Source organism: Podarcis melisellensis (assembly GCF_964234715.1).
Source record: "Podarcis melisellensis genome assembly, chromosome: 2".
In the NCBI taxonomy this organism is placed as follows: domain Eukaryota; kingdom Metazoa; phylum Chordata; class Lepidosauria; order Squamata; family Lacertidae; genus Podarcis; species Podarcis melisellensis.
The window spans coordinates 75,653,654-75,673,475 of record NC_138529.1 but is presented as its reverse complement, the minus strand read 5'-3'; the positions used below and the strand labels follow the sequence as shown (position 1 = coordinate 75,673,475).

Sequence of the window (19,822 nt, the reverse complement as noted above, 5' to 3'; positions counted from 1 at the left end):
GGAGAGTTCAGGTCCTGCTTGTCTGTTCCCCACAGGCAATTGGGTGGACCCATTTAAAAGTGTTGTTGGGAACATGGTGGCATGGTCTAGTGGCCATAGGCAAGGGCACTGGGGTAGCTCTGCTACACTCTATCCCCAGATCTCAGAGACATTCATCTCAATCATCCACAGTCTCACAAGGTATGCACTGATTCTCAGGCTTTTGTGCTTTTGGATCTATAACCTATAACCTTTGCATTCCATGACATGGGCTCCTGAGGAAAAAACTAGTCAAGGATCAGCTTTGATATTAGATGAATAACTAGCTCAGTTGTCTATATTTAAATAAATAGGGCAACTGGCTGCCTATTGAGCAGCCTTTTAACATTTATCAGGACAACTGATCGATTTATAATATACTGAGATTGCTTATTGATTTTTTTGAGATGAGCTTTGTAATAGGATCTATAATGTTTTCATCTTTGGGTCACTGGCTGAACTGGAGGTCAGTCATGATCAAATGCTATCCTCTTAGGACTTTAAAGCACTGTAGCCAGAAAATACCCAGGACTGGAAGCATTGCTCCATAGGAAGCAGACCATAACGTATAACTTTGACTTCATATGAAGTGCCATCCAACCAGGGTGTGCTTGGATGAAGGCTTGGGTGTCTAGAATGGGTCATGTTTACAGTCAGTTTCATAAACTGTGGAAAAGAATTGGTGGGTGCAAAGTGTTTGCGTGCAGGCTCTCTGCAAAACCTGGGGTCCCTAAAAAGGCTGGGTTTCTGCCCAAGCATGCAAAGTCTGCATGTTTATATTTTGTACATGTGTAGGGTTATGACCAAAACGTAGGAGCATGACCAGTGGTCACCAGCTGGCTCAGTTTCTCTCCCTCTTCTTTCTTCATTCCATGGAACATGGACATTGCTAAAGATGACGAATCAAGTGGGTGAAGAGATGAGTCTTGAAAAAAGAAATTAAGAAAGTAGCCATGGTTGGCATCTATGGTAAATGTGTGATCCTCCAAAGGCCTGACATCAGCATTTAGTTTACAGGGGTAATCTCTGGAGAGGATATTTCCTTGCAGGTCTCACTAAGGCAGATGCCTGGCCTGCCCACCCCCAGGACCCAGCACCCTGTCATGAACACATCTGCCCCAAACAGAGAAGCACAGCATGAGTTAGGAAGCAGTCAGACAGCTGGGAGCAGTCCTCCTCCCCCTCTCTCTGACACAGAATGGAATGTTGATAAGGAGTTAGCAGAGAGCGGGATGGAGAGAAGCCAACTCACTCAAGAAGCACAAGCAGGCTTGGAAGGCAGGAGGGGTAGCATTTCCTCACTGGAAGAGGAGGCAGTTAATCCCCTGATCCCATGGAGTAGACATATGGGAAAGGTATTAGACAGGAAACAAACCCAGAAACATATGGGTCATAGGTTCAGGATATTCTGCAGAACCAGGAAGCACTCCTCAGAAGGGTCAACTGAATCATAAGGTACAGAAGCTCCGATAGAGCATCCGAGACTGATTGTTTGTTTTGCAATAAATTTTGACCTGCGTGCTGTGTTATCTAGACAGCAGCCTGGGCTCCTGACACACCCCTTGGGCATCACTGGGGACACTGCTGCAGCTGCCAGCCTTGCCCTCATACTTGCAAGTGGGCTTTCTGAGCAGAGGCAAGTCTGTAATTCTCCTTAGCCAATGATGCCATTAATTTTGCTAACAAATATGATAAAGGAATAAGAAATGTGGTAAAGGGGCAATGCTATTAATATGTAAGCATTGTCTTATGTTAGCAAGTTTACTGCTGCACATGTGTGCAGATCTGAAATATGAAGAGTAAAGTGGATAGGTGGCTTGTAAAGTAGTATGTGGAAGGAAAATTTTCTGACCATTCCTCCTCCCTGCAGATCTTTCTGGAGTATAAAGGGACTCATCTGAACAAAGTAGGACGGGGCATGCAGCGATGGGGTGGGGCGCTGGGTAAGGGGGAATCGTGGTTGGACAAAAATGGCAAAAGGGAGGATTAGGGGAACATTTTTTTTTGTAACTTTCTTTATGTGAAATTCCTTCTTTTCACCTATCTTGCAATTGAAGCCAAAGACTTCACAATTACTATTGCTTTAATTTATATGAGGAAGCAATGGACACATTTTCCCCACACCAATGTGTTATTAGTACTAGCTTTGGTTTGATAAAACACCATAGATTCCATACAAGAGAACATGAAGTGATAGCCTTGTCAGTTAGTTATCTACACTTGGGTCTTTTATTTGCTGGTGTCCTCATTTGTTCCTTTATTCAGACTCATAACCGCTCATTTGCGTCTGGCTTCTGCATTTGTCCTGGAGCTGTTGATGACTTCTCCTCATTCCTGGACATTTGCAGAGTTCATCCATCAAAAGCATAATGTGGATAAGGATGAAAACCCAAGATCTAATTTTGCTCTCATCAAAATCATTGGCAAAATTCGATTAATTTAAGGAAAACATATTGGAGTAGTGATGATAATTGTTTCACAAGATACCTGTTTCACCATTTCAGATGTTTGGACCTTGTTTTAATTGAATTGATTTACCAGGGTACCTCACCTCATAGGTTGGGAATTGCCAAACCGGTGGTTGTGGATGTCCTGAGTATGCCCTCAATATGCTGTTGGTTTTTTATTTTATTTTAAGGGTAGAGCAGTTTCTAGAGCTGGAAGGGCCTGCCCCCTTGCATTCTGGTCAGTTTTGAATGATATTTGGGAAGAGGGGGGAAGTAGCCCTTCATGTTTGCTTGCTTATTGCTTGCCAGCCATGTGGAGCTGGCAGTGGGCACTTGCTTCACCTCATGAAGGGACTAAGAGAGGTGGGGGACTAAGAGAGATGTCTTTGTTGTGGCGAGGGAGAGGGAAACAGGGGTGTATGGTTTCTGTGTGAGAGAGGGGGTGAGGGAGGGGAGGTGTGCATGTATGTGTGGTCTGTGAGAGAAAGAAATGTATGTGTGTATAATGGGGGGAGGTATGTCTGTGTAGTATTTGTATTTGTGTGTATGAGCTGTGTGAGAGAGGTGGCATCTCTTGGTTCTCTAAGTTCTTAATAAGGACTTTATAGGGAGAGAGAAACTCCATCCTGTTGATTTGGTGCCAGTATGGTGCCCCAGCTGATAGGTTATTTCCCGCCATAGGAGCCAACTCCTAGGGGTTGAGGTCCCTTTGGCCCTCCCAATAAATTGTTTGAGGGGGCTGGGCAACCCCAAAGTTGGTGAACATTGCCATTCAGATGGTGTGCATGCGCCGCCCTTTGTGATCAGTTATGCAGGGCAGGACATACCTGCCCACCCCACCCCCAATATTTTGATCAAGTTGGCACCCTTGCTTCCTCTACAAGGGGCTGCTTTGTTGACAGGATTATTACGGCTAACTTATTATGGTGTTACGCTAAGCTATTCCAGGACAAATCTTCCTCTCCTTAAGGAGATTGTTTGGCCAGGATGTGTCATTTATAATTTCTCATTGTGAGAAGTTGTGAGAAAGTGACACACCTTTCCCTGCTCAAACTAAGGAGGTGATACAAGGCCGTTTTCTGTGGGAAGAAACAGAGAGACGCAGAGAGTTAGCTGAAGGCTGAAAGTGTCTTGGGATGCTGGTTTCTTTTTCTTGGAATCTGGTGTGGCACAGTGGATCTGCAACATGTGACGAGTGGGAAGGAGGTTTCCTCTCCATCTTGTAAACAAATAAAATGTGACCAGAAAGACACAGCAGCAGTCTTTGGTGATAATTTATCCAAAAGAAAGTCAAACCTAGGTCTTGGTGCTCCTGGAAGATCTCACTGCTAGAAGAAGCTTGTCTTTTAAAAAATATTCCTTGCAATTGAATTACATTATATATTGACAAAGGAGAGGGCCTTTTCTGTGTTGGCTCTCTGACTCTGGAATGCCCTACCCAAGGAGGCATAAGTGGTGCCTACATTAAAATCTTTTTAACACAAGTTAATTCTTTCCTATTTTCTTGGGTATTTTAGATGATATTTTAGATGGAACTGATGCATTTGTACCGTAGCCCTTCCCTCTCCTGACAACCTTTTTATTATTCATTCACAATTATTTGTGCTCATGATGCTACTGGGGCAGTTATACACAATTTTGCTTTCACTACTTTCTGTTCCTGTAACAGTTTTGGGGGCCAACATACTGGTTCATGCTCAGCTGGTGCATGTCCTGTAGCTTCCTGCTGAAATCCTGCAATTCTTCAAGGAACAAATGTTTGGAGGTGCATGAGAGTTGTCCCTCCCCTTTTTGCGCTATAGCAGAGAACTGCTGTAACATTGGGAAAGTATCACACAACTAATAATGTGAATGATAGGTGAAAGGTACCAGATAATCCAACACTGGTGTACTATTATTGTGTCCATAACCCCCCACCAGTCTGGAGGGGGCCTTTAACTTGATTTTTTTGTTTTTAAAATTCCACCTCCCACTTGAATATCACTTCTTCTTCTTCTTCTTCTTCTTCTTCTTCTTCTTCTTCTTCTTCTTCTTCTTCTTCTTCTTCTTCTTCTTCTTCCCCGCCCATCAGCCACTCTGGGCCGCTTACAGAATATATAAAACACAATAAAACATCAAACATTAGAAACTTCCTGACACAGGGCTGCCTTCAGATGTCTTCTAAAAGTTGTATAGTTCTTTATCTCCTTGACATCTGCAGGGAGTGTGTTCCACAGGGTGGCCGCCACAACTGAGAAGGCCCTCTGCCTGCTTCCCTGTAACTTTACTTCTCACAGTAAGGGAACCAGCAAAAGACCCTCGGAGGAAGACCTCAGTGTCTGGGCTAAGCAATGGGGGTGGAGATTCTCCTTCAGGTATGTGATGACAGTTTTGTTTATACTTTTGTAGATCATGCTGGAATCCTCTCATGAAGGGTGGTTAAGAAATGTTTCAGATAAATAAATGCTGGAGCTTAGCCATCTTATCTACTTATAATGTTGTATGTGTCATGTTACTCCCCGCCCCCCAAAAACCAAACTGTTCTTGAAATACAGTTTTGATGCATTCCCCAAAATAACTCATGTCAGACTCAGAATGTATGTCCACATAAAGAAAGGCTAATGAACCAGTCAAGTTGCAGCACATGGACCACAAATACCAAGTCTTGCTCTCAGCTCTTTGTGTGTGAGTCAGTGTCTGCTGCTGTAAGAATGGCGTTTGTAAATAGGACCACATCGTTAATGCAGTTAGAACAACCAAATGCCATAACACTGTCACTCTGCATGTCAGAATCGATGTACGGCCTCGTCAAGGAAAATGCAAAGTTGATGTGGAACTTTAAATAGCTCTCTTCTCATGCTGTTGTTTATGGGAAGTAATGATAGGAGGGCCTCTTTATGATTGCAAATCAAGCTCTTTATTCAAAAACCGCACCGTAATTGCCTTTTCATGTGAAATGTGTAAAGAATTCAGATTTATTTGTGTCTCTAGGAGAAAACATCCCCGTGAGGAGTAACAAAGCAATAGACAGGATTCCCCCCCGCCCCAAACAAAAATTGATCCCAGCACAAAGTCTTTTGTTGACTTGGTCTTTGGATTTTATTTTTTAATCTCAGGAAAACATTTTTCATTTAGATTGTGTAAAGTACCACTTGTTTCTGGACATGTGATGAATATAATCACAATCAAAATTCATGCATTTTTAACCTCCCTGCCCCACCTGCAGAATTTTGTCAAATGGAGAGTTAAAGCCAAGGACCTTAATGAGAGTAGACAACCTGATTTCCCCAGACCTGCACGGCTGCAAAAATACATCAAGTAGCCTGGCTGATGTGATTACAGCAGCAATCGGGATGAGGCAAGTGGAGTACATTCACCCTGCGGTGCTGCACTTTAGTTGTGCCCTTTGTCAACTCTGTATTGTCGAGGATTAAGTGCACAGGTTTGTCTGACTGTGGTCCACAATGGATGAAAACCCACTAGGATTTCTGCCTCCTTCCCTCACCTCTTTACTCCCAGTGCAGGTTGCCTGTGATCATAGCCTTGGAGAGGAACAGAATTGATTATTGTACATTAGGAGGACCTCTTTCCATAGCAGGTAATGGTCAATAATATGTTGTTGGTCCAATGGAGGGCCGTTGACAGAGAAGGAGAGAGTTCACAGTCCTTTGTGGGATCCCCTTCCACAAGCACATTAGAATGGATTGGCTGCTTTGTTAGTTTCTGTGATTTGGCCTGGGTCAGTTATTTCTATGTTGCTATAATAATTTTATTTTTTTTCCAACTCAGAGCTGTTACATATGAACATATATAGGGTGATAAACATTTTTGCAGTTAAGCAGAATGTTGCTTATGTGGTGATATCTAAAGGATTGGAATCTGTACCTGAAAATATTAAAACATAGATAAAGATGCTAGAGTGGTAAATTGCTTATGCAGTATTAATAACACAGCAGCTGATTGCAAAGAAGTCATGAATGCAATTGAATTGGTGATGGCATTATAACCACTTAAGCTGATTGTTTAAAGGGCCTGTTCTGGCTACTCCAAATGGTGAATTGATTTTTGGAAACCTGGAATTTGTCATGACCAAAACAGAACTGTGTGAGTATTCCATGTTTGTTGCCTTGGATTGATTGATTGATCAGTTGCCTGACCTATCTAAGTCCAGGACCCAAGGACAAAGGAACCAAGACCCTTTATTACCATCGCTTTATCTTAGAAATGAGAACAATCCACTACCCATTTCAGAGTAACAAGCTTTTCCAGCATGCAGGCTAACTTTTCCCAGAGTTAGGTTTCTGATTTGATCCCAGACTGTCCTGCTTTCCCTTACACTTGCAAGAATGAATTTGTATGCCACTACAGCTGCAGCTCTGAAAATGTTTGTCAACGAGGTAGCAAGATTCAGTCTGATGTCTACATTACTTCCTTGCAAATGCTGACACCGTCTCCTTTTCACCACTTTCTGTCTTGAGGAAAAAGTGAATTGCAGGTCCGTGCGTTAGAGCCTGAACTAAATGAAAGCTCCTTCTCCCAGCGGCCCTACTCATTTGCTCCAGGGTGGAACACATTATTTTCTGCTGGCATTTGCTGCCACCTAATGATACAGAAAGCATGCCTTTCAACGGCAGGGTGCAGAGTCTATCTCAAATGAAAGCCAAAGAGAAGGGGGAGGGCTTGAAACCCAATTAGCTGAACTGCTGTGTTTTGCTCTGGGATAATACACCACATGGCAAGTCATGGTTATGGACTTGACTTCTGACTGACCCTGAGAAAAACAGCTGTGGAAAATAGCTATGATGGCACAAAGACATTTCACTTGAACAGAATATGGCCAGTAGTTAGTTATTGCTCTTTCTCCATCACAGTATTTCCCAGAGCTAACCAGATGGTACAAAATGAGTATATTATCAGTTTTATAGTGATAAATACTGAGCAGCCTAGGGCAAAGGTACCTGTTTGGATATCCATATGAAAGAAAAAAAGGATACAGACCGGTGCAGTACAGTGGTAACCCAGAAATAGTGCTTCAGGTTAAGAACTTTGCTTCAGGATGAGAACAGAAATCGTGCTCTGGCGGCACGGCAGCAGCAGGAGGCCCCATTAGCTAAAGTGGTGCTTCAGGTTAAGAACAGTTTCACGTTAAGAACAGACCTCCGGAACGAATTAAGTACTTAACCCGAGGTACCACTGTAATCTGAAAAAGCAGGATAATGCAAGGGACTTTTTACTGCCCATAGTTCTTTTAGAAGGGCAGGACTATACTATACTATACTATACTATACTATACTATACTATACTATACTATACTATTACTATACTATACTATTACTATACTATACTATACTATACTATACTATATACCTGTTGATATATTATTATCAATACATGATCTTGATATTGTTTACCTTTTGAATTATCAGTACAATGTGAAGAGGGAGGTTTATGGCAAGGTCACCAACTTCTTTATTCATAACATCTATTTTCAACTAGTGGACAGGGAGCCAGAGTGGTTAATCAAGGCCTGTATTAAAGCAAGAGCATCTAGCGATAAGGGGTGCTCAGTTATCAGAGCGCATGTGCTCAGGGGTGGCTGTAGATACAGGTACATTTTTGTGTTGCCGGCATTTGATTTGATTGATCATAGTTTCATGAAATTGTCTAATCCACTTTAATAGCTGGTGGCCAATACTGCCTCCTGGAGGAGCAAATCCATAGTTTGGCTTTAGTACCTTCTTTATCTGTCCTGAATCTTTCAGCGTTGGATGTCCTAATGTGATGATATAGAGGGAAACACTTTTCTCAAACCACTTGTCGTGTATAATTTTATACACTTCTCTCATGCCACCTCCTACTCACCTACTCTCTAATCTGAAAAACTCCAAATGTTGTAAACTTTCCTTATTGGGGAGTTGCTGCACCCCTTTGGCTCATCCTGGCTGTCCTTTTCTGAACCTTTTCCAGCTTGACAATATTCCGTTTTAGGTGAGGCAACCAGAACTGAACGCTAAACCTCACTGGATGTGCCATCTACACTTGCTGTCTTTGTCCCTGCACTTGTTTAAATGAAAGCATCTTTCAGCCCAAATCCTATACAGATTTACTCAGAAGTAACTCCCACTAATCTGTGTATTCTAGCTGGCATCACAGCCAGGTTATTCCATAGCATGCATACCCATTCACCTTGGTTTGGCTGCCATCCCATGATCTTTCCTATTCTTCCTTCTGCCTCTGCGTGCCTTTTTTATGACTCAGTGAAGTGCCAGGATTCATGACGGTGGTGAGTGAGTGACTAGAGAGCAGAACTAAAGCCCACATCAACAGCGAGAGCCCAAGTTAGAGCTGCCCCTTGGGGGTGTCTGTGTGAATATTTGTAGCCTGCTCTTTTGAGCATGGCTTGCCTCTAACTCTGCCTTCCTTGCATGCTACTCACCCGCTGGCAGAACACAGTAAAAAGTGATTCATCTATGAGCATCATAAGAGAACAGTGGAGCTTTCTTTTATTATTAAAATAAAAGATGGATTAACAAGAACATTCACTCCTCATTACAAAGCCGTGTGTTACTTAGATTAATGTTTAGGGGGGGGGGAACTGCCACGGACACAGCACAATACAAGCTCATGAGTCATTTGCTGTCGACACCTCTCGAGGAAGAAGTTGATCATGTTAAGCTGCCCTGAGCAATTACACCCAAGCACTGTGGCCAATGCCTGCTCCAAATTGGATTCTATAAGTACACATTTTTTGTTATGTAAATAGCAGCTGCATGGAAGCTTGAACAAGTTCAGAACCATAAGAGCAGGCAGGGACAGCTCTTTCTGTGCCAAAAGATCCCCCCTTAGCAGCTGCTATTTGCATTTCAATAGAAGTTCTCACTGGTGCCAGTGTAAGAAACCAGTTGGTGCTGATAGAATAGATGACTAAACCATCTCTGTCAGAACCAGATTCTGGACCAGCAACTGCACATTAGTGCCAATAATAGTTGGCCTTGGTATGTCATTGCTTTATATGCTATGGTAGTGAATGCTTGCATACTTGTCTGTAATATGGGACTCCTCAGTTTGAATTTGTTCAAATATAGGCTGTGCTAATATACCCACCAGCTTGTGCATGGAAATTTCAGTCCTTCTGGTTGCTGCAAAACAGAGTGCCCCCCCCCCCACATGGGACAACTTTGACAGGAGGGCAGATCCACTCATCTATCAGTCACCTGACACCATCATGACATGAAATGATTGACAGGTGGGTGGCCCTCTGGCCCCCAAAGGTTCCCCACTCGTGTTATATAGTTATAGTAACATAAACAATGGCTGGACAGTGTTCTTGAAGCTACTAACATGAGTTTGACCAAACTGTGGGAGGCAGTGGAAGACAGGAGTGCCTGGCGTGCTCTGGTCCATGGGGTCATGAAGAGTCAGACACGACTAAACGACTAAACAACAACATAAACAAAGTACAATGCGCCAAGCACAGTATGTTTACCCATTTTCTTTAATTTTTTAAAAAGGAGTAAGCAGACAAAATGTTGTGCTTCCTTGAATACCAAATAAAAACATTCCTTGTGTAAAACAGTACATAAATCTGGGCTCTTCTTTACTTATGAATAATACTGCATATATACTTCAGAAAAGGGCATTATTGTTTACTGCTGCATATCAAAAGAAATAATCACAATATCATTGTTGTTTATCTTCATATTCTTTTCCAGGAAAAAAATAACAACAGAACTAGTCAGGAATTTCAACCCTTCCCCAAAATAAAAAATAAAAGCACAAGTGTTAAATGGGTCAAGTATTAAATGTGCACATTTACAAGCACAGCAAATTAGAAACACTGCTTTAGACCATGCCAAACCACACGTATGTGTATAAAGCTATTAGTGAAGTAGTTCATAGCAGCAGAGTAGGAATCATATTCCATAAATCGTACCTGTTGGGATGGTTGGATGAAAACATTCCACATATAACATTCTATATCCATGAACCATCTTCTCCCATCCACACCTATTTGGGAGTGGGAGTTACCTCTATATAGGGTTTTGGCCGAAAGATGCTTTAATTTAAATGAGTGTTGGGACTACCTCAAATTATTTGGACTATGGCTGGCTGATGTGGCAGTAATAAACACAAGCATTGAAACATATCATTGCAAACTTTGGGAAATTCTTATATGTGAGCAGTTCCGGTGAAAATGATCACTTAAAACTATTTATTGTAGGCACCCAATACTTACAAATCACAGAGATATATTTCTCAGAAATTCACTTGAAGACCATCCCTGTGTTTGCAGGGCATTTGAGCAAATGTGTGGACTCCCAGAGAAGAGACCACAATCACTTTGCTTCTCTTTGGTTGTTTTGCTGCTGCACTGAACAAAGCCGTAGTTTGGTTTAACATGTTGCTTAAATCCAGGTTCGTGTTTTATCTCTTCCAGACAAACCACACGCTGCAAACAATAGGTCAAACATTGGTTACATCTCATGGTTTGTCTGGAGAGAGCTAAACCACAAGGCCAGGTTTGGTTGCAGTGCATCAGCAAAACGATTTGGGAGGACCAAAATAGCCATGATCTCCTCTGAAAAGCCATACACTTGCTTATCCACACTAAGCCATGATTTGACTGAGTGTTAAATGCAAACTAAGGCAGTGAATAAAATAAGTTCAGAAATAGTCACCTTCCAAATTAACAGCTTGATTTTCTTTTGACTCATACTTATTAATTCTAGAACTTGAAAAGGTCAGTGCATTGATTTAAGCAGTGGATAGTTGTCCAACCAAAATGTGTAAAGAATAAAAAATACCAATAATAATGATTTGCTACTCATTATTATGGTCAGGAGATTCAAGAAGAGCAAATAAAGTATATGGTTTTCCTTCTCATTTTTTCCTGAACCTATGACACCTATGGAAGGAAGAAATGAAACTGCAAAGGTGCAGTTAAGGGGTTATTTGAACCACTAGTTATAATTAGTTCAATAAGGTTGACAGGTGAGATGGATGACATACAGCATCTATGAATATGGATCACTGAGTTCAATGAAACTTACTCTCAGGAAAATATATATAGGATTATAGCCTAAAAGTAGATGGGTTTTGGTCTCTGTGTTGCTCCCCGTTATGCACTTCTGAAGAACTTGTTCCTCGTAAAGTAATACACATTATGGTTGTTCTTTATAGTGGCATGCTATTTTAAGGTTGTTACCAGAAATAGTATGAATTGGTGCTTTAGCTATACAGTATACAGATATGCATGGTGGAATGTGCCATAAATATTGAAGTAAATTCACTGTAAAAAGCTACTTTGAGTCTAGTAGCCTCGCTGAGAGACCCTATGGATTGGCCAGTCCATTAAACAACATAATTGATGACTCTCAACTTTGTACAACATTCACTCCTGAATTCTAAGTCCATTTTATTTGTATTCAGGTGCAAGTTAAAATCACATTACCTATATTTCCCATTTGTAAAACAGGCTACATACGTATTCTATGCTGAAATGTGTATCAGTTTCAGAAATACTTAAGACAAAGGCATTCTGCCTGTGGTGGAAGATTTATGTTATCATGGATACCTGTCCAGGAGTACTCGGAATGTGTCAATATAGCTTACTTATCATAACAATGGTTTTAATTTACTTGCCCTGTTAGACCCACAATCATGCTGATTGACTGGTAGCTGGGTGCATTTTTCCATAAAGCGTTTAAGGCATGCATGCTTATGGATGGATTTGAGATTCTAATCTATTTTTAGTAATTATGAATAGTGGGCCCAGGTGGCAGCTATTATAGATATAACAACAAGGAGTACAGTGATATATTAAAATGTCGTATAAATGTTTTGTATTGTCCCTATCACATTCATCAATGTTTTTAAGAACATCTGCTTACTTTCAGTAGCTTTTAAAAAGTCCTTATGGATACCAAAGCCTGACTCCATCATCTCCTGCTGTCCAATTATACCTCACTTTCAATGTCACATGCAGAATATCATGCACAAATTCATACACATTTCGCTGTGAAGACATGTAAATATCCAAATGGTGAGACATTTTATGCAGTCACTGGGGTCAAGCAAAGAGAGATAAAATGTTTTTTTTAAAATCCTGTGACACAGCACCTGTGAATTCAAACTCTATTAAGGTCACAGCTATATTAATAGCTCTTTTATATATAAAAATAATTTTTAAAGTGAGTTCAGTAAAAAATAACTTCTACAAATGTCGTTAGCAGGTCAGGGGAAGCAAGATATTGAGATGTAGTTTTCCCATTTTGCTCCAAAATGAGGAGGTGTTGCCTTCTCTGCTTTACAAGTCAAAGACATGATCCACTAAGTCTGGACATCCACAGAACATCTACAAGAGTGGCCAAGAGCTGTCTCATGTTTAGAAATAAATTAACTTCTTTTCTTGGAACAGAAGACCCCATGATATATTAGAAGCTGCTTTTGAAACCTCTGCAAGCTTCAAAGATGACTTCCATGAGGTGTGGGAGCTGCTGTTCAAGACATGCAGGTCCAAAGTCTAGCTTTTTCATCCAGCTAGTCAGTTATTTGGGCTGCGTCCAATGGGCAAGGTAGGAATCAGATCCAGAGAATTGTTCACAAAGGCATTGGGTGGTATTCAACTAAATAAATGTGCAGCTGGAATGACTTCTACTTGTGCATCAGGACTTCTTCCTACTCTCTTCTTCCATTGTGTGGTCTGCAGCATCCCCAAATTTGCTCTGGATGATTGAGAGAATCGCCCAAACAGATTTTGGAGTGGGCACAGCAGGAGGAGAGTGCAAAAAAATGAAAAGTCCTGTTTCATAAGCGGAAGTCATTCTGCTTGCACAAAGCACTGCTCAGCACTACTTAGAATACAACCCTTTGCCTTCAAACCTGTGACAGCATCTTTGCAAAATGCCAGAGTTAAACATGGGCAATTCAGGTTGTCGTTTCAGTAGAAAAGCAAAAGGTAGAGGAGGGTGGCTGGTGGGCAGCATTGGCCTCCCTCTGTTTGGACACTGATGTCCCCACTGTGTTTTTACCGTTTTACCGTTTTATACCCCCATAATGAAGAGAAACAGAAGAGTTGATGGGAGAAAGAGGCAGCAGGCAGGTATGTGACCCAACCACATAATTCAATGGGTAGCGCACACTTCAGAATGACACTCACATATCCACATGCAACGGAGTGCCTTTCAGAACCACACTGGCCACCAAAAACCTGCTGGTTCATGCATGTTTCTGACAGCTGACAGTTGCAGTGGCAACTTGTGGCACAACAGAACTGGGGAAATCACAAGGCATAGAGAACATGAAGATATTGGGGGCAGTGGTGGAGGAGTGGGGTACACTGGCAGATGAAGGTAAGTGCTGGGAACTGAGCTAGTGGGGTGCGTACGTGAAAAACAGAGAATAAGAATGAATTGAGGATGAGTCAGGTACATGCTTTCATATCTGTGTGAATGAAAGAAAAAGGGTCTACCTGCCCACTTTTGATGTTGGCTTTGCCCATTGCCAGTATGCAGTTCCCATTCACCTTCTTCCAAGGAAATACAGGCCTGAACTTTAAAAAGGTTGCCCACCCTGATGGAAGGACTGCCAAGGTTTGAGTCTAGTGACATTTGGCAAACTCATTCACTGGACTGGGCCCAAATTCAGAAACAGAGCTACACATCCAAAGACAATTCCCTTAGATATTAATAGGAGGACATTGTAATCCCCTTTATATACATACAGTAGAAGCTGAAATGGTCTGAGATGCTCACAAATTAGAATGTGTATAGCTATACAACACCATACCTTTTTTCTTTTTTTAAAAAAACCAAAAGTATAAAAGTTTTACAACACATTATACAGGTCCTTCTAGGATCTATAAAACACTTACTGAAATCACCATATTACAAGGCATCACTAACAATTCTATTTCATTTTATATATATATATATATTTATATTTATTTATAATCGTTACTTATATAATAATTAAAAAAAATCACTTTTAAACAAGTATACAAGTTCACTTTAAGATTAACTTGTTAATAAAGTTGTGCAAAACAAGCTGGCCTCTATAATTAAGTGAAGTATTTAATTTATTTATTTACTTATTTATTTATACAAAAAACCAACAACAACAGAAGAAGAAGAAAGTTCTTTCAGAAGTGTGTCTCTTTTTCTGTGATGGCTGAAATGTTGCCATCACCTTTCAGTTTGGCATCGCAGTCATTTACAGTAGCAGCATATGCACCTGTTCCACATTTTCCTCTCATCTTCAGGTCTGGGCTGGCCACAATCAACTTTCTAAATCTCTGGGGGCAGGGAATGAAGAAAATGGAAGGCATTAGCCATTTCTGTGACCTGGTCACAAGCACACTCCATCCAGATCAGGGGCTTGGAACCTCCAGTCCTCTCTATCTGGCTCTAAGGACTCTTCCAAGCACTGGCGGAGCAAGAGGCATGCGGGGGGAGCACACCACCACCCGGCAGTGCGATCCCGGCGGGTGCCATCGCTGCTGCCCCCCGCCCGTACTGGGCACCATGCCCCTACGGGTGGCACACCACACCCCTGGGACACGCGCCAGCCCCGCCCTCACCTGTAAACAATACATTGAATAGTGTTCATGATACTTTGGCATAAAAATGGTCTTTTTTCTGTAGACCTGACCTCCCGTTTACTCCTATTTCTCATCAGTTGTTCTCTGCCATATGTTTATCATGGGTTTTCCATCATACTTGAAACTCCTACCGAAGTTATTCAAATGCTGCTACAGAGTTTAAACTGTCATTACTATTTTTCAAATAAATTTTAAAGACTTCCCATTTTGAAATAAATACTTCCTTTTATTTTTTATTCTTTCTGATAGATTGTCTAATTCCGCATATTCAAGCATTTTTTGAGTCCACTGTAATCTAGAAGGGACTTCATCACTTTTCCAATTTGTCGCAATGAGTACTCTTGCTGCGACTGTGGCGTATAGAAAAATTTCCTTTGCCTTTTTAGGGATATCTGCATCTGTGATTCACAATAGGTAGGCTTCTGGTTTTTTGTTGAAAGATATTTTTAACACGTTTTCCAATTCAGAATGAATATCCTCCCAGAACATCCTGATTTCTTTACATTGCCACCACATATGATATAGATTACCTGGCTTTTCTTTACACCTCCAACAATTACTTGGTACACTTTTATACATCTTAGAGAGCTTCCAAGGGGTTATATACCATTGATGTTGCATTTTAAGAAAGTTCTCTCTTAAAGAATAACAAGCTCCCTTATTTCCTCCAAAGCTTTTTAACTTAAATTTATTATCTTCTTCCCTTTTATTTATTATCTTCTTCCTTTTTATGATGGCCACGTTCCCTGGGTATTTTTTCTCTTTACTGCACAGGCCTCCATCGGGAGATTTTGGGTTCAAGCAAGTTTTTATATTTCTCCCACACAACAAACAATGATTTCGTAATAATATGATTTGTAAAACCTCTATGGATTTTAGCTTTCTCGTAAGCCAAATATGCATGCCAACCCCATCGGTTGTCAAAACCCTCCAGATCCAATAGGTCCAAATCCTGCAATGTACACCATTCTTTCAACCAGGTGAAGCAGGCCGCCTCATAATACAATTTAAGACTGGGCAGGGAGAAGCCTCCTCTGTCTTTTATATCAATTAAAATCCGATGTTTAACTCTAGGTCTCTTCCCCTGCCAAACAAATTTAGAAATGCCTTTTTGCCTATTCTTGAGGCAGCCTGCTCCACCCAGTATCGGAATCATTTGAAACAAACAAAAAAATCAACCTGAGGGCAGATAACTTCAGCCTGCTCCAAATCTCAAGGTTTCTTTTTATCTCTGACCATACTTTTATCTAATTGTCCTGGAATAGATTTATGTTTTTAGGGGTAAAGCATATACCTAAATACTTTGCTTTGTTACATATCCTCAGGCCCGCTATTTTTTCTAGGTCTTCTTTTTCCTGTGAAGATATATTCTTGACCAATAATTTTGTTTTTGTGGTATTCAATTTAAAACCAGCAACTTCTCCAAAATTTTTAATCAAGTCTAACACGCTCATTAAACTTTCTTTGGGGTTTTTGGTCATTATTAATAGGTCATCAGCAAAGGCCTTGAGTTTGTAGGATTTATTTCCCAATGCTATTCCTTTGACCAGCTGGTCTCCTCGTATCTGGATATTTAGGACCTCCATTACCATAATAAATATTAAGGGAGATAATAGGCAGCCTTGCCGGGTCCCCTTACTTATTTTGCATTCATCTGTGATTTTACCATTGATGATTAATTTAGCTGATTGTTCAGAACAGATGACATTTATTCCTTCACAGAGATTTTCACCAATTCCTTGAATTAGTTTTTTCATAAACTTCCAGGAATCCTGGTCAAATGCCTTTTCAGCATCTACCAACTTAATAGCAGCTGCTTTATCAATTTTATAATCAAGATATTCTAAGACATTTATCACACACCTGAGGTTAGTCTGCATACGGCGCCCTGGGAGGAAACCTGTTTGGTCTTTATGGATTATTTCTTTTATAACTGTTTTAAGCCTGTTTGCATTAGTGTCTGCAAATATCTTGTAGTCATTATTTAGCAGGGCAATAGGTCTGTAGTTCGCCATGCTTAAAGGGTCAGATCCTTGTTTATGAATAAGGGTAATGAAACTTTCTTTCCATGAACTCGGTAGTATTCCATTTTGTAGAATGTCATTCATTGTATCTTTCATAGGTAGAAACTGTGGGATGTAAGAATCAGGTACAGTCAAGCACAACATTGCTAGAGTAGACATGAAGGTTGTCTCAGTCCTCCAGCCGGAAGTTCCTGCTTTCCAGGATTGAGACGAAACTTCCTATGTGTAACTTGAAATGGGCGTGGCCTCTCCTGAAGTAGAAAGAACCAGAATCACAGGCTGGTGACCATCTTGTCTCTATCAATGCCATCTTAACAACAGCACTACTAAGATGCACCCTTGGCTCCAGGCCAAGAGAAGAAAAGGGGGGCTTTCTCCCATAAGGAGATAGTCACCACATTTAAACTATGTTCTAACCTTTTAAGTCTGCCTTCTGGGAACCTTTGTGTGAACAGATGATTACTTGTGAGTAAACGCTTTATACTTTACAGAAGACTGTGTAGCATCTTATTTTAGGAGGGATTAAATGGGGAAAATACCAGGAAATATTTACAGAGACTCTAACGAGTCTGAGCAAGCTATCTGCTGTGCATGTGTTTAAAAGAAAAAAGGGGAATGTTAACTGCTGATTTTGTTGAACTTGAAGACAAGTTGGGACAGGATATCTTAGATAATATATCCTCCCCCGCATTCCTAAACATTCCCACAGAAACAGTGATTGTTCTAATTTTTTATAATAAATAGCTGGTATACCGTCTGGACCCGGTGTTTTCCCAATTTTTGATCTTTGCATTGCTTGTTGCACCTCCATAGCGGTTACTGGCAAATTCAATGTGGCAATTTTCTCCTTGGGAATTATCGGCAGATTACTTTTGTTTTAAGTATTCAATTATTTTCTCTATTTTCTCTGGTCCTTCTTTGTATAACTCTTTGTAGAAATTAGTGAAGCTCTTACTAATTTCTTTCAGGTCTTGAATCCAGGTCTCATCTATTTTTATTTTTATTTCATCCTGTTTCTTTTTCAGTTCCCAGGCTAGAAATCTACCTGGTTTGCTCGCAGATTCAAAGCTTCTATATTTTAACCATTTGATCTTCCATTCTATTTCTTCATTTATAATCATCAAAAATTGTGTATGTAGGATTTTTATATTTTGCTTTATTATTTTGTCCTCTGGTTTTTGAAATAATTTCTTTTCATTATCTCTGATTTCTTCACATATATCCATTTTCTTCTTCTCCTTTATTTTCCTTTGGTAAGCACTTTGTTGGATGAAGAAGCCTCTTATAACTGCTTTACTCGCATCCCAGACCATTTTTATATCTGTCCCTTGATTTAAGTTAAAATTAAAGTATTGTTCTAAAATTTGATTGGCCTTCTGTGCTGTCTTTTCATCATTCAATATATTCTCGTTGAGCTGCCATCTTTTAATTTTTTCTTTCCCTCCTTTAAACTTAATCCATTCTGGGTTATGGTCTGAGATTGTTCTTGGGTGGATTTCAATTTTCTTAATATTACCTGTCACGGCCACCCAGGTCTGGTCCCAGCTCACAAGAGACCTCACTCCGTTGCAGCTTATTTACAGGAAAAGTTTATTGAAGATTTCTGCTTCTCATACAGTTCAGCATTGTGGCCGTACGTCTGCCACGTTAGACCGCTGAAGTCCCCTCTGACTCCTCCCCTCTTCCGCACCAGCTTAATAGCCTGGCTCTAGACCACCTCTTCCTCTCCTTTCTTTTCCGCAGGGTCTTCCTGCCCCCCTGGGTTCCCTCTCTCCGTGACTCGCCTGAGGCTGAATCCTCTGCCGCCTCTTCCCCCCTCTTTCTGGCTTTAGGGCCGGGCTCCTCCCCTGAGCTCTCTCCACTTCCGCGCGCCTCTACGTTTGAACTTGGCGCGCGTACGTTGCTGCTGACCTTTCTTTCGACCGCTACACCACCCCCTGCTCTGCTCTCCACCCTTTCCGGCTGAACACCCTGCTCCAACCCCCTCTCTCTGTTCTCTCCTAATCCTGCTCCCTCCGAGAGGCTGACGACTCCACCCCCTTTACTCCGTTCCGGCTGAGACGTCTCTTGCTTCCTCTGTCTTCCACTGGGCTCCTCTCCGCTTCTCCCTTCTCCTCCCCTTTGCTTGATTAAGGTAACCCCCTTTTGAGAATCCTCTGACTCGCTGCTCAGACTCGTGGATTCCCTCAGAATTCCGTCATCTTCTTCCTCATCCTTCTGCCCCTCCTCCCACTCGCTCTCCGTCTCCTCTGTCATCTCCTCCTCTCTCCCAGAAACCCTGACATCCATCCCCCCCTCGAAGCCCCCCCTTCCCCCCTCCCGCTCGCCGGGGACCGGTTGTGGAAACTGCGGCTCTTCGGGGGTAGGCTCAGGATACAGGTCGTCTACGTCAATGTTCTCTGCTGGCAGTTCTGTGTAAGTGTATTCGAAGTCGGGTTCTTCCCCCAAATGCTTCTCAGTCTCTGCTTCCATCGCTACTTCCTCCGGTGCTGCCCGCCAAGGACCTATCAGCCACCTCTTACGCCATTCCTCCTCTGGCAGCTCCTCCCACCAATAAGGGGTTTCCGTGTCCACCCCCGAGCACGATCCCCTGGGCGGGCTTGATTCTGGTGTTCTTTCCTCGGGGGAAGAGAAACCCCTGAACGTGCTATCTGACAATGTGGGTGTGAAAAGCCAGTCATCAAAGTACTCAGCTGGCATGGGTCTATGTGGGAAAAGTGCATGGAACTCTTCTTTCAAAAGGGGTTCGTCTAACT

At 41.6% G+C, this 19,822-nt stretch overlaps 1 protein-coding gene and 1 long non-coding RNA gene across 2 annotated transcripts in view; one reads left to right on the top strand and one right to left on the bottom strand.

Moving 5' to 3' along the window:
- Positions 1-19,822, top strand: part of LOC309364312 — a 768,778-nt gene that overhangs the window by 117,693 nt on the left and 631,263 nt on the right. The gene's annotated exons all lie outside the window — the stretch shown is intronic.
- Positions 9,922-19,822, bottom strand: part of SLC6A11 (solute carrier family 6 member 11) — a 102,601-nt gene continuing 92,700 nt past the window's right edge. The window contains exon 15 of the mRNA XM_081901204.1: positions 9,922-14,736. Coding sequence (XP_081757330.1) covers positions 14,584-14,736 — 153 coding nt within the window. The 3' untranslated portion in view covers positions 9,922-14,583. The remainder of the gene's footprint in view (positions 14,737-19,822) is intronic.